At 45.7% G+C, this 15896-nt stretch overlaps 1 protein-coding gene across 1 annotated transcript in view; it reads right to left on the bottom strand.

Moving 5' to 3' along the window:
• Positions 1-15896, bottom strand: part of LOC144167594 (nose resistant to fluoxetine protein 6-like) — a 73203-nt gene that overhangs the window by 40729 nt on the left and 16578 nt on the right. Inside the window, exons 4-6 of the mRNA XM_077696805.1 lie at positions 11941-12028; positions 8067-8167; positions 4030-4212 (exon numbers count right to left, since the gene is read on the bottom strand). Of these exons, the coding sequence (XP_077552931.1) occupies positions 4030-4212; positions 8067-8167; positions 11941-12028 (372 nt within the window). The remainder of the gene's footprint in view (positions 1-4029; positions 4213-8066; positions 8168-11940; positions 12029-15896) is intronic.

The raw sequence follows: 15896 nt of genomic DNA, 5'->3' as shown, positions 1-15896 counted from the left end.
CACGCATCAAGGCGACTTCCCTATCGTCCGCTAACACGCAGCGACCTCGACAATTGCCATGCGAAGGCTGAATGATGAAACATCTAATGGTAAGCCACGTGAATGGCAGGGGTCTGGGAACAATTTCGAGGCGACAACCAGCGACCACAGGGACTTATCTGACATCGTCAGCGTGAGGATCAATGATGACCCTTCGGAGTTCTACCCGCTGTGAACGAATGATCCGCCGGTGAAGCAGCCAAAGAGACTGACGTTTCCGTCTCCGACGGCGCAAAAACGACGGGAGAAGGCGTTATATCTCTTTGCGCACATCACGATGTACTCAACCGCGACTAGGCATAGCGTGAGGCGATGCGGTCCGTTGAAGTAGAACTTTTCTAGGATGATGGTGCAAAAAGACGCTCCGTCCAGCGCAACGTGCGCCGCGGGGAAGCGATTATTGCTCATCCCCGAACAAGAGAAGACGATCGACATCAATTTGTCCGCTAACGTCTCCGATCATTTCGTTAAGAAACAACCCGTCGTTGCAGTCCAGGGTTAAACATTCCAGAATGCCGAAGATGAGGCTGAACGAAATGACTTGCACGTGGGATCCTGATGCGAGGTATCTTCTAGTGTACGAACGAACTAACGACACGCGTGGTGAACACGAGAAAGCGCAAGGACGATTCAGAGGCAGCAACCCAAGCAGACGACCGAAAACGCTAAGTCGAGGAAGTGAAAGGAAAGGTAGAAAATCCACCGTGTGGGTTGCAGTACATCTTTGTTCCCGACATCATGAAGGGTGAATCCTTTCCGGACCATCCTTAAAGCCAGCTAGCTCCGATCGTAGTAGTCCGGGAGGTTGCACCGAAACGCTAATGTGGGTCCTTCCGTCTTCCTGCAGTTCGAAAGTATGAACCACCCATAAAAACTACTTCTTGTCACAGCGAGCAGATCCAATACCTGGTTGGAAAGCTGCAGAGCCGTATTTTGAGTTTATTCCCATCAGAAAAATGCACTTGTCAGCAACGAAGATGACCGAAAATAAAACCCGAGGCAGGGGAAAAACTGGTTTAGGGAATCGGCTCAACTCGCTTCACCAAAGCAACGGAAACACAGAAAATTTGAGACTTGCCCGAAACCACCTGCACTACAGTTTCTACAAAACTACCGGAGTGGAAAATTTTCAGCAAATTAGGTGCCCAATTTGGTTGTCTCTCGCTTAACCTTGGCGACGCCAGGCTGGGCTGAAAGTTGCACCACGGCGCATGCACCGATGGAAACGGAAAGAGGTGGCGACGACTTCGACGCCTGCATGGCAAGGGTTGAGTTTGTGTACAGAAAAACAATGTTAGGATTGTGGATCTATTGTTCACCCACCGATTATCTCGGGTATGGGAGGATGTTAAATCTCTAGCTGGGTATTCGCTGGTCATTACTCGCTATGCCATTAAAAGTATTATCCCCGTTTTGGGCAGCCATGGCTTGCGTGGTTGTTCCGCTACAGGGCCGATCTTTGAACTGTGAAACGTGCAGCATAAGAAGGATCTGTGAACTTTATAACCCGTCAGTTAGGCTTATGATAGGGTCAACTGATGAGGCAAACCACGCCTCTAAATTGTAGTAAATATCTTACGCAAAGAAACAGCTGGTACAGTGTTTTAAACAGATTCCAACAAAAATATTACATAAAAAATGCCACGAGCTATCGCTTTAACAAGAAAACACCGCTCTTTGGTCATATATGCGTCATCAGATGTGGAAGTGACATGAACAGCTTCATTGTGAGACCGCTTGCGGGGCATACAGTTACAAAACAGCAAAAAAATGTAAACAAAACTGAGAGTGCCCCCTTGAAGCGAATAATTGCGGCAAAGTTTTAAGGTCAATGTATGTTTAGGTCACCTAAACGCGATAATGTTCTTCGTCCTGACTGTCTGTCAGTTGGTTACCGGATTCAGCCGCTAGGGCAATAGTCGAAGCAGTGCTTGCACAAAAAGTATATACTATGGGCAAAAGCATTTTAAACTGCTAAAACGGCTGGCTTGCTTCTTTCATACGCAACATTGTTGAGCGAAAAAGAAAGCATTCGGCATATTTGAAGCAAAAAATTAGTACATAACCAACAGTACCAGCTTCCTTATCATTAAAAATAAATGTGGGATTGGTTTTAACGAAAACGCAGTAAGAAACGGTGTCGTAGACAGGCGAGGCAGAAGAAAATAGTAATGGCATGATGTCTTCTGGAGCTGTTTCAAGAACAATGAAAAGACGACGTCTGAAAAAAATAGCGCGCGAATCCTGCGACTGCGGCAAGATTGAATCGAAATGAGCAATCTTCAATTGCATCCAGTTTGGTGGGGAGAGAGGGGGAGAACAGCGTGAGGGGTGGTCGGCGAGGGGAAAGGGTGCGCCGAGGCAGGGGTTGCAGAAAACTCGCGTTTTTGCTGTGAATCAAGCAGGTGTGTAGGCAGTTATTTATTCTGAAACTTTGTAGCGTGTATATAAGGGGTTTTAGGGGTGAATCCACTTAGGGGCTCAGGCTGTCGTCGTCCCCTGTCGATGTTGTTTCGTATAGTCACTGTCCTAAAACCCCGCGGCACTCGTTTTTCATCGCCTCATGCTAGAACGTAACTCGTACAAAAATAAAAGCGTATAATGGACAAAAGCGGTTCAAAATGAACTAACATGATTTAAGGATTTGTGGAACGCTCCCTGTGCACTTCAGCAATCGTCAAACACAGGCAGAAGCTGTTTGTAGACTTTGTAGACGGGTTATACATTGTGTTACACTCAAATACCCACCGGCTCTCGAAGCTGGGCCTGATCGTGTCGGGTGGTCGTCCAAGTAAGAAAAAACGTACTTACCTGGTGCCGGGGCCTCGTTGATCACCGAGGGAGAGCCTCCAGGGCGAGGTGCAGGCATTGCACTGCGCTCGCGTTGACCTCTGCCATTGCTCCAAGTTGGGACAAATGGGGCATGCAAACTGCTTAAATCCGGTCCAGCGCAAGAGAGGGCACTATAATCTCAGCAAGCGCGCTATTGCTCCTTCCACCGGCGCCGTGTAGCAATCACCGCCCGCCGTGTCGCAAGAGAGAGTTACAATCTTTGAATGCGCTTTTACACTGCAAGCTTTCCCCCTGCCCAGGTTTCACGAGAGTGGAGATGTCCCGCGATTTTTAATTAGTGGTCCCCACCCTACAAAATAATTTGTTTATCAGTAAAGCGCAGTGTTGTTTTTTTTTTTTTCATTGTGCGCGCATTTCCGTTAGTTCTATGCCACTGTGACGGCGGTCTCGGGGAGAATCATTATGCGGAAACTTTCTTGATTTCTAGCAAACTTCAACGGCAAATAGCTTGTACTTACCACATAAGCGTAATGATTATCCCCACCAATCACTTTATCGCCCGAACGCTCACAAGCCGATAGCGAAGAGGGACTATAAAGCTACATTTATTATTTCGCAGGTGCTGAGCAACTGCTCCTCATTCGACTTTCACGTTTTTGTGCTAAGCTTAGTCCAGGTCCATTACCTTGCACGAATTAAAAAGCAGAGTGAAATTCTAAATTAGGTGATCAATTATATAGGTGGAGCCTCTACAACAGTACCTCTTCACATAACTTTACCATCAAGTAACTGCTGTGATAGCTCTGGTATCTTTGGAGTTTCTGTTCATCCAGGTAAAACATTTATCAGCCGGTGCATAATTACACTTGTTCTTTCCCACTTAAGCACACCTTTGCCTTCTGCAATGGTGCTTGCGTTCTGTTTGTAGAATCACGGCATTTCGTACCTGCGCAACGGTCATCCCGTCTTATGATCAGTCTGAAGTTCATGATGCAATGAATTTCATGGTGCCAAAATGCAAAAATACTTCGCTTGCGCGCTTTTTCGGCCATTAAACAACCTGTAACATCGCTTGAGAATATCCCAAGACAGAATATGGTAATGGTTCAACGTGCAATGAGTTCTTCGTGCAGTGTAGTTACTGATGCTGAAAAAAAATTAACATTTCAGGCTTTTATCCATTTTTTTTTCACTCACAGTATACAGATGTGTCGTTGTAGGCGTAGTGGTGCACCCAGACTATCCAGACGATGCTGAGGGCTCGAAGTCCATGAAATATTTGCAGGTGTCGCGTTTCTTCGTCCGCTGGCTCGTTCACAACCATGATCTTTCTGACTGTCTCATACGCTGACATGCTTGACAGTCGATCCAGAAGAAGTCCTGAAATTAGCGCGAGAGACGCAAGGTGCGGCTTTCGCCTTTCTAACGTTTGCATGACTTTCTAACGTTTTTTTCTAACGCCTTTCTAGCGTTTGGTGCGTACCTTGCCGTCAATGCATAGAAAATCCGCAATCGCATGGACATATCTGTACCAAACTACTGCCAAAACATTCCTGATGAGGCAAGTCTTATGACACTCCTACACTTTAGCAATTTGAAACAGAGTAGCGTGTAGGAAATATTTACAGTGAGTAAACTTTGATTTCAATGAACGTTTGCAAAGAGAGCCTAAACTAAACAATGGCAGTCAATGCGGCGTTTTCTTCGTGCCACGTTATACACTTACGACGCAAACAATATCCCAAGCACATACGAAGGGTTGCATGAGAGCAGATATTAAGCATTTCATCGTCACCCTGAGTCCCTGCGAATTCATATTGAGAATATTTGTGAACATGGCGTTTCTTTCACAGTAAAGGCACCCAGCAAATTTGCTGTGGATTTTTATGAACCCAACCAACCTTCAGGTAAATGTTTCTGGCGTGCTAAAATGGGCTCCTCATTTTTATGTAGCCAGGACGGTTCGAACAAGTGCCAAACATTTCGTGTTTTCGCTTAAAAGTAAGGATTAGTGCAAAACAAAAATATTTTACGTAACACGAAATTCCGGCATATCCCAAGTAAGCGGATCTAGCTGTTTGAGGGAGGCCATCTGCACTAAAAATATATTTATTTATTTATTTTATTTATTTATTCATACTGTAACCATCCTTGAGGGTCATTACAGGGAGGAGTACAAACAAGAAAACAATACACAATGGCAAAACATACATTAGGGTTCATGTTGCCGGTAGAATAATTCTAGCGAACTCAAACGCTTTGGCATTGGAACTAGCAACAGCATACTCTGGAAGTCTATTCCACATTTCTATGGTATAAGGAAAAAAATAATTTTTAAACCCGTTTAGACGAGCCCAAAAAGGCCTTATTGGGTTACTATGGTTCAACCGAGCTCCCCGTTTGGGTGCGGGTTGTATGTATGCGTCTTTATTTACTTTCACTTCGCCTTTTATAATTTGAAGCAGGAGTTTTAACCTTTCCTTTTCGCGGCGCACTTGCAGGAGTTCTAGCTTACATGATGTTAACAAATTTGTGACGGATTCGGTCCTGCGGTACCGTGAGCAAATGAAGGGCACTGCTAGTCTTTGAATTTTTTCTAGTTTATCACTCAGTGACTGCTGAGGAGGGCTCCATACGGCAGACGCATATTCCAAAATAGGGCGAATAAATGTCTTATATGCAAGTAATTTAACATCTTTAGAAGCGTGTTCTAGTTTTTTCCTTAAGTAAAACAACTTTCTATAGGCTTTTGAACAGGTTCTATCTCACTACGGCGGACAGTCGCATTACGGCTAAATGTGCGTTACGGCTGAACGTCGCAACACGGCGGATAGTCTCACTACGGCTGAAAGTGCATTACGGCTGAACGTCGCAACACGGCGGAGAGTCTCACTACGGCTAAAAGTGCGTTACGGCTGAACGTCGCAACACGGCGGAGAGTCTCACTACGGCTAAAAGTGCGTTATGGCTGAACGTCGCAACACGGCGGAGAGTCTCACTACGGCTAAAAGTGCGTTACGGCTGAACGTCGCAACACGGCGGAAGGGGGACCCTTTCAGCCGATCAGCCGTTCAAATGATCTGCAGCTAGTTTCGTTCAGCAATGTCACAGCTGGGCGTTACGTGCAAGAGCCTGCATACATATTTCGGCGTGTCTTTCCCGCATTTTCATTGTTTTCCGGCACTTGTTTTCTTGCGTATTTCGCCTGTTTATTTTTTACGGCTGAAGTAGTGGTACGGGTAAATACGCGTTTAATTTTTAAATACGTATTATTTATAGAAGAGTTTGAAGTATCGAACAATATTCCTTTACTCAAAAAAGGTCTCACGGGTTTATGCATAATTATTGCCCCAAATCTATTCTTTTCTTCTCAGATAAGGTGTTAACAAATGGCGCAGGATGGACGAAAAGTGGACAGAGAAAACACTACAGCATTCAATCTTTCAGTCAATCTTTCAAACAACCCGCCGCAGTGGCTCAGTGGCTAAGGCGTTGCACTACTGAGCACGAGGTCGCGGGTTCGATTCCCCGCCGCGGCGGCCGCTTTTCTGATAGAGGCAAAAAGCAAAAACGCCCGTGTGTTCGAGATTTCGGCGAACGTTAAAGATCCCCAGGAGGTCAAAATTAATCCGGAGCCCTCCACTACGGCGCGCCTTGGGGGTTATGGTTTGCGACGGGAAAAGGAAAGGAAATTCACTGGGGATATTTTGAGCTTCATCGCCTGTATTGCGTCGGCGCGAAAAAACAATAAATAAATAAATCAATCAATCAATCAATCAATGAATCTTTCAAACAAGAATTTTACCGGCAATCTTATCGCTCTTACGAAATCTTTGACCGGCATTTGTCGGCGATTCAGGAAAATGCGCATGATTCTGTCTTGTGCAACGACTGCTTTTTTTGCGTTGGCGGCTTCTGGCGTTGGCAGCTTCTGCCACAATGTATATATTTTACAATAGCAATCTAAATACACTGAAGACCACAACTAAGAGATATTGCGCGCGGGGTTAGGGTGGATGGCATAGTGGCTACTGTTTTGATACAAAAACGTGGAAGATATACTAGAGCTATTAATTAACAAACAAAAAATAAAGCAAGTCCCAGAAAACGACGAAAATGCGGGAAAGACACGCCGAAATATATATGCAGGCTCTTGCCCGTAATGCCCAGCTGCGACAATGCTGAACGCAACTAGCACCAGATCATTTGAACCGCTGATCGGCTGAAAGGGTCCCCTTTCCGCCGTGTTGCGACGTTCAGCCGTAACGCACATTTAGCCGTAGTGAGACTCTCCGCCGTGTTGCGACGTTCAGCCGTAACGCACTTTTAGCCGTAGTGAGACTCTCCGCCGTGTTGCGACGTTCAGCCGTAACGCACATTTAGCCGTAGTGAGACTCTCCGCCGTGTTGCGACGTTCAGCCGTAATGCACTTTCAGCCGTAGTGAGACTCTCCGCCGTGTTGCGACGTTCAGCCGTAATGCACTCTTAGCCGTTATGCGACTGTCCGCCGTAGTGGGACGATGCCTTTGAACACACCTCTTCAACATGGGTGTGCCACCCCATATCGTTGGTAATAGTCACTCCTAGGTATTTAAAGCTGTGTGTTCTGGTCAGAAAGTTTTTTCCAATTTCATAATATATACTATAAAATATATACTAAGTAATTTCGGGCGTTACGAGGGAATTCTAAAAATCTAGTGCGGGTTTTTTTTTTCAATGTAATATTTCGCATAAGGTCACATTTTGCATTACGTGCTACTTTACGGTGCAACTTTGCCGATCAATCCCTGACTTTTGTGCGAATCCCCGACCTTTCTGGGACGTGGTACTTCTTGAACGTGCACGAATACAGCGAAAGTTTTAACTAAGCTTGGCGAGGAAGCTTCCAAAGAAAAATCAAATCATTTGGGGGTAACTAATCGTGAAAGCAATGTAAGGCCTAAAAATCCTGGACATGTGGATATTTTTGTCCTCAGCTAGGGGACACATGATAACGTTATACTAAACTTGCAAACTGTCATTCCTTGTTGTATTAAGGCCGTGGGATGGATGAGGTGACTAATGTACCACCAGTGGCTGAGAATATCATTATTGGATTTTATCACCACGAATTTTTGGAAACTGTATTATTTGAATACAAGTGACTGCTTCTCTTTATGAATACGATCGCAGTAGTTGTGTAGCGGGGTTTATTCTGATAAAAATTAGACGTCCTTTCTTCTCAGAGGACTCACCGTGATGCTTCGCATATCTTGGAGACTTTAAAAACAACGCATGGACGATATGCACAGCCGTAGACAAAACCACAGGAAGGCTGAGGAATACCAGTATACCGCTGTAAAAGCAAAATATTACTTGTGAATTCAAGGTAAAGCGAGGAGACAGTTTTACAAAAACAAAATATATTTTAAAGCGAATCTTTAGTGTTCTCACTGATGGCGCCTGTAACGCGAAAACGGCGAGGTGAAATAAAAACAAACACTTTCCGGGGCCGGACTCGAACCTGGGTCTCTCACATTATGAAGCCGACGCCAATCCGATTGCTCAATTTTGACACTTTTTTTGTTTATTGCTTTACTTTTACAATACAAACACACACAACAAAACACTACATTGATAAAACTGCTAGCCGACACTTGGGTAGCAGAAAACCAGCTAAAATTGTTTCATGCTTGCTAACGTTTCCATCACAGGCAACCATTCTGGAGGCTTAGGCTGAGCCCTTCATACTTCAATAATCAGCCGAATTGACTCAGAAAAATACTCCTTAGAGCGTTTGGTATCAACATCACGATGGCGTGTGGCCATATGCTACTTCCAAATGCCGTGCAGGGCCAGAACCATGACAAGGGCATACGGTACACCGTGCTCACTTTCGACGGGAAAAAACCGGATTCCGTGTGCGTCTAAAGGGATAGCTTTCGTTAATTGGCGCTGAAGCACGTCCCAGAGAAATACCCCATCCCAACACTTTAAAAACACCTGTTCCATCGACTCGGGTTTCTTGCACGGGTAACACCAAACGCCCCCTGGAAGGTGCAAACCCTTCTGTTTCTGCCACGTTTTTACGGGTAGCACGAAAGCGTGAAGTTTAAAGAAAAATGTCTTCACCCATGGCGGTACCGTTATTCTTTTGACACGCTTAAGCACGTCCTGGCCTGGCCCTGTGCGGTACATTGATCTATACTAGGGCACACGTAATACAATATCTGCTCCATTTCGACACGGTCGAAGTGGTTTGGAACATTTAGGCGACAAGCAAATAATCCATCGTCATGGTTTCACGAAGGGATGCATAATTTTCTTCGCATTAGCATTCTAGTCTCTAAACGATGGCAGCTAAAAGACACACCTCTTTTTCTCGTATATATGGCCATGCCACGTTTATAAAAGATGACGACTTTCTAGAGCTTCCCAAACGCGAGAATTTCTGTCTGTCTGTCTGTCTGTCTGTTCGTCTGTCCGTCTGTCCGTCTGTCCGTCTGTCCGTCTGTCTGTCTGTCTTTAGCTGTGATTAGTTGTCATTAGATCTATCTTTCGACGTCATTAGTTATAATCGCTGCAAGCAGACAAAGGGAAAACGTGTAATGCTTTTCTCTACCACCTCACATTGTGGGCACTGCACTAGAACATAGACTACCGTCACCGCAACTATGCTACCAGGGCTCCCCTCCGTTGTGTGGAAGGAAGATCCTTGCTAGTGCAGCCACGGCGAATTCCTCTCACAGCCTCTGAGACTCAAGTTCAATGCTCGATATTGACATATGAATTTCTTTAAACGGCCGCAAGAACTCATTGTAATTATTGGTCCTTGCTTAATTCTCGTCTATTTGTAACCATAACAACCTTTCGTGGCTTCAAAGGCCTCATTTCATGTTAGAAACGCATCACCGCTGACACGCAGTGATGTGTCCCGGTGGAGGACGGGGTGGGAGAGGGGGGCGTGATTATAACACATCGCCTACACTTCCCCTCCTCCACCCCCTGCAGGGCACTCGGAACTAGCACTACCAAGCCTACATTACGCCGTGCAAACCACCTCCTCTCCCGACTCTACTCTGAGATTACCATCTCTACTGCAGCGCCTCCTGGAAGACCGTCTATATCCTCCCTTAAGGCAGAACATCTGTGTCGGGCGATTAGGCATTAGCCGCAGCAGTGAAACTTCTGAATAATAACTCTTCGGAACAATGCGACAAAAATTAAGCACCTTCTGAGGACGTATGGGCTGTGCAAAGCCATTGCTGAGCACTTACTTCTGCTCTAAACAAAGTAGATTTCACAGCGCTTCCAACGCGAATACAAGAGAACATTGAGGCTACTTGCGCTCAGAACGCATTAGACATCTTAGAAGTTTACATGTGGTAAAGGTAAAACTACACGTGGATGCATTTCCTGGACAATATAGCAGGCGCCTTTAGCTTGAAGCTTCTGAAAATATTTGTGTGCTTTTGTGCACGTCTTTCAGGAGCGTAAACTGTGCTTCGTGACGCACATTCTGCGGAAGCAGTTAAGTCACTTAAATGCGTTACGCATAAGCGCAGTGTGAGCCCATTCAAGGCGGAAATAAAAAGTACTATTTTCTACGAATTATCTGGCAGTAACATGGACCATCTTTAAAACACGTGTTCTTTATCTTACTGGTCAATTTTAGCCTTATACCTAAATAAAACTGTAGACACAATGAAGGAAATGAGTTCATTAAAGGATAAATATATAAGTACCTTAAAGGGACCCTGCAACACTTGCCATCGACTACTAGTAATGTGTTTTGGGATAAAGTCTATTGTCCCAGAAATCTCCTCCCGCAAAAATTATGAAAATCCATTCACAATTAACGAAACTACGCGCGATGAGAAATCGCGCATAATCGTTCCCTCTCAACTCGACCGCGGAACGCGACGAAAGCTGCGCGCTCTCTCCCGGAGAGGGGGCGGCTCGCGGCGTTCTCTTCGGCGGCCTTCGATATACCACATGCCGGGTAGTTTTCTCCTTTTCTCCGCAACGCGGAGGGGCCTATTTCCGGTCTGGTGCCACAAAAAAGCAGGCATGGGTGCCTGCTCGCAAGTGCGCGCTCGGGCTGGTAGGGCGTTTTTGAAGCAATAAACGTTTGTAGTCGAGTGGCCCCGTCGAAAAGGAAGTATTGAGCTCATCACTCAAACTCCGCGCGCACTCAAAACACAAAAGAAACGGAAAAACTGTGCCTACAGGTTCAGGCATAGAAGAGGTTCGTACACAGCGATGACGACGACGGAAATGGGAGAATCTAGCCGCGAAGTTGACCAGTGACAGCCGATCGGGCAGCCATGGCCTATGTGACGTCCCTTAGGCCATGCATAATGAGGACAACTGAAGAGAGAGCGGTTGGTTTTTCCGCGTCTTTCACATCGATTTGCGCGCTCACCGCTTCACGTGCACGTGTAATATTTGGCTCAGGTATTCCTGGCAGGGTAATCTAAACGTCGCGCAGGTTTACTTGCACTGCTCAAAGAGTGTTGCAGGGTCCCTTTAAGTGCCTTCCATGGCCAGATATTATTTTTCTACGTAGGAAGGAACGCTACCGAAACATCCTGCATGGTTTTGACAACCTTGCTCCCAAAGGGGAGTTTCAACCATCATTAGTAACAGATATGCCATTGTGGAGCATAAATTGCGCTTTGCTATATAAGGAGGCTATACTTGCAGTGTGTCGGTGGTGCTCCTGCCTTATGCACTATATGCGCAGAGAAAAAATACTGGGCATGGTTATCACTCTTTTTTCTCACGTTTTTTCTCGTGACCATCACTGTTCATTTTTATTTTCTTTATTCGAACAATAATCTCGTACTGTCTCTGCCATCTACAGGATACGTGCAGAACTCACACAAATTAGAAATTCCATTTTCCTAATACTTTACGTCTTTGTGCTAAGTATGGAACGTTAGATATATCATTGTGAATTTCCTGCGTAAACACAAATCTTGCATGCTCCTTCGCGCTGACTGATGAAGAGGTTATATATGCTTAGATAAAGAGCTCATATTAAGGGCATGTACACCTCGTTCGCATTCAAGCACTCGTAGTTGTGGTTCAAAAATATTGAACGCCATCCGAAGTACACATTCTTACATGAAAATCTTGTCCTTCTGTGTTAGGTGAACAGGCAGGTCTTGAGTGCAGCCACTTACAAATGCATCCCAATGAAGCGGCCTGAAAACTAAACAAAACACCACCATTAGTACGGAACCTGCACCTGCAGTTGTACAAAGTCTTCGGAATGAAAATTGGACACATTGCTATTCGTAACAATTACGGGAATTAATGTGTACTTATTGTATGGGCTACTTCCCCCGGAAAATTGTGCGTGCGTCTGTACCGTAATGCTGAGCGCTCCATATTATCAAAAGCATATTTGGATAAGGCAGCTTATCCAGTTAAGGCTACCCTTGGAAGAGTGAGAGAGACAGGGCCCTTAGTGAAAAGCCAGAAAGGTTTGCCGGCGTTTACAGTCGCCTACATACTTTGCTGCTTAGCACTGGGGATCGAGGAAGAAAAGGCCCGACAAAGAGCCGGGAACCAAAAAAAGAGAACAGACGACCGGTGTCGCCGGCCCGTTTTTCAATCGACGGGGCAACCAAGAGCTTAAACTGCTCTGCTGTTAAAAAATGTCGTGGGCTTGGCGATATGACGGCCTTACATGCATTTGTTTTTTGTTCTGAGCTTGGGACACATAATTTACAATTTTGAAATTAGGTTAATATCATCCAAATAAGAGAACAAACACTTAAGAGCTTGGCGCTGCTTCGAGGGTTAAGTCCATGGTCCTGTATAAAATTTATTGAGAGGTACTGGTCCATGTTTAGGCGTTAGATGTCTTCAAGAAAGTGTGATCTCTGGGCCATGTACGCCGCATATTCCAATAAAATAAGTTCAATTTTTTAACACATGAACAATTATCACAGTACGGGTTTGGCGTCGTTCGAAGGCGAAATAGGTAACTATGTGTATGCATAGTTCTGCCGTAGACGATCATATAAGTGTCATTGCGTGCAAAAGGCAGTGAATATTTTGCAAGTTATTCCAAAGAAGGTTCCTTTAAGTCACTGCAAAGCCGGCAGCCATGGCGGAAGCTATGTTTTCGCAAAAAAACACCTTGCGGTATTTCCGGTGCAGCAGCTGTTTATGGGCCGCTTTGTCTGCTTTTTGGTTCCCTTTGATGCCACTGTGTCCAGGTACCCACTGCCATTCAAAGCTTTGTCCATCAGAGCAGGCGAGGTTCTGAAGGGATGAAATGTCACACGCTGAGATTTGTGGGTGGGAAAACCAACTTCGCCTGGATAGAATTTGCAGAGCTGCCTTGGAGTCCGTGAAGATACTGCACTGGTGCGGCACCTGGCGCAGGATGTAAACAACAGCTGCTTTAAGGGAATAGAGCTCAGCCGATATCGAAGATATTTGTCTCTCGAGACGAAACGGAAGCCTTTCACCAGTTAGTCGTATGTAGAATCCAGAGGAAGAGCTTTCCACGGATGATGAACCACCGGTAAATATGATTGTTCTTTCTGAATGCGTTTACGCATGAAGCCTAGAATGATGTGAAGGATTTCTGATTGGGGCATAGTCTTTCCATGGGCCAATTCCTGAGATACCACATTGAATTGGAAAGAGAGCAAGGTTCCAAGAAGGGAACTGTGGCGGCATTATTTGTGAGGGTTGGGTTGGCAGAGACAGCGGTATGAAATGTATGTCGTGGACGAATTCCGGGCCTCTGCACTTAGAGGGGATACGACTTTGGAAGTGGTTCCTTGTGTGTTGCCCGTGCCTCACGTGCAATCGAAGAGTCTCCTGTTGTGTAAATACTTCAAAGGCAAACAACGTGCCTAGGGTGCTGTTCCGACCGTCGAAGATCTCTTTGGAAGTCCAAAACATCTGCGTAGGTGTTTTTTGCATCCTCAAGCATTTTCTTGCTTGTATCAGACATTTTATGCAGGATAGGGAGGCTGCAACCATAGGTCGGCATGCTTACTCGTGTGTACAGTCATCTGTAGTCAAACTCGCGAGTGCAGATCCAGATAAAAATTGTGAGTACGATGACGAGGGAGTACTAATGTGAGACATGTACTCGCGAGAGCAGTACTCATGAGTAGTACTCATGTGTAGGCTACTCACGAGTACATGCACTCGCGAGTAGTACTCATTAGTACTTTACTCGCGAGTACTAACTTGTGAGCTCGATCACCCACTTGAGTCACGACGTGGGTGCACGAATCTCATGCATTTCGTGACACCCCTTAAGTGAAGGTAAATTGAGAGGTTTGGGGTAAAACTAAGGCTTTCTCCATTCCCTCTTCCGCGATGTTGCCGCTCTGGGAAACCACTCGTCACGAGGTTGCCATAGTGAAAGCCCAGTCAAGCATGGGTGTCATCGCTACACTTTATTGAAATTGTTCGAAGGGTGGGGCGCCGGATCCTGCTAGCATGCACAACGCACGATGAAGCCACTCTTTCTCGGTCTTCAGAATCGGTAACCAGAAGAGATCTTGCCTATTTCAGTTAGAAAAAATGGCGAAAAGGGAACCAGGAGAACCCACTGGTACGGGCTGGAAGCGTTCTCTGGCTGTGGCTTAGTCGAAGCCAGGTATCTGGTGCAGCGCGCGAATGCAAGTGGTTCATTGCGAGAACAAATTAGTAGAAACACTTTTGAATACGAGTAAATGAGAGTACAGATTGAGTATTGAGTACAAGTGAGTGCAGATGACTACAAGTGAGTACAGATGGAGTACGAGTATACGTGAGTACGAGTATACGTGAGTGCAGATTGAGGACGTCTCCAAGTGAGTACAGATTGAGTACGAGCATTTGGGAGGAATAATGAGTTTGAGCACAACCGAGTACGATTAAAATGAGCATGTGTTGAACGGGCACGAGTGATTCTAAGTACAGACTAGCTTTTTGAGTTTTAGGGACTACAGCGTGAAGAAAAAAATGTGATTGAATTTGAGTGGGTTCTTTCTGTTTTGCCGACCTGTGGCTGTAACGCAGCACTCCATCCACATAGCTCTTGTGCAGCATAACCGTTGAATGGCAGTCATTGCCTCAGCGTGAACGGGCAACCCCTTTAAATCCTGAGCGGCCGAAGAATTGCGGCTCCGTATTTGTTTGTCTACGGGTGACCAGATCATGTTGCAATCTATTAAAACTCATTGAAAATTTTGAACTCAGGCATGTGAAAGTACGCACCCGCCTAGCATCAACGGATAGCGACCCATATTTTTCTGTGTGAGGGCCATGCCCACGCTTTTATCTGGAGCAAGTTGAAGGCCGCGAGCTGCGAGGTAGTTAGAGATGTTATACAAGTGCTGCTGTGTACTTTGTCGTGAAAGAGAAGCGCACCAGACACAGGTATCATCTGCGTAGAGAGTGATCTTCACTGCAGGCGTCAGGAATCTGTTGAGTGAAATTAGGGTGATGTGGAACAGAAATGGCGTCATTACGGCACCTTGTGGCACACACTTGGCGTAATGAGAAGTTGGGCCATCCGGAGTGGACATGAAAATGTGTCATTCATCAAGGTAGTCCGCTATGAATGTGTGCATCCTGCCCCCAAAGCTATGGCCTGCAAGAGCGGCAAGAAATGCTGTGTGGAGGACCGCATCAAAGGCGGCCTGTATGTCCAGGGAAATTGCCGTTGGTGTGCAGGCAGAACTTAGTGATTCTTTAAATGAGGACATTAGAACAATGACTTTGCCTACCGCTGATGTGTTTTGACATAAACGTTTAATTTCCTGTGGATAAGCCTTCCTGCTCTCAAAAAATCAAGTCAACCTGGTTTGTATAATCTTTCCCATTTGCTTACCGATGCAGCTGAGCAAAGAGCTAGGTCGGAAAGATGCGTAACTAGTTGGCGCTTTCCATGTTTTAACAGTGGAACTATTTTTGCAGGCTTCCACTCTGGCACTTCACCTTTTTGACATGTTGAACTGCAGAATCCTAGCAGACAAAGTCTGGAGGGCCGGGATAGATGAGCTTTGGCTTCGTAGCTGACGCCACCATGGCCTGGAGTGGAGCGCTTGTTCACATCAAAG

The sequence above is a fragment of the Haemaphysalis longicornis genome, unplaced genomic scaffold (genome assembly GCF_048455015.1).
Source record: "Haemaphysalis longicornis isolate Haplotype H1 unplaced genomic scaffold, Haemaphysalis longicornis Haplotype H1 scaffold_2, whole genome shotgun sequence".
Classification (NCBI taxonomy): domain Eukaryota; kingdom Metazoa; phylum Arthropoda; class Arachnida; order Ixodida; family Ixodidae; genus Haemaphysalis; species Haemaphysalis longicornis.
Note: the sequence above shows the minus strand (reverse complement) of the source record. Positions and strands in the feature narration are given on the sequence as shown.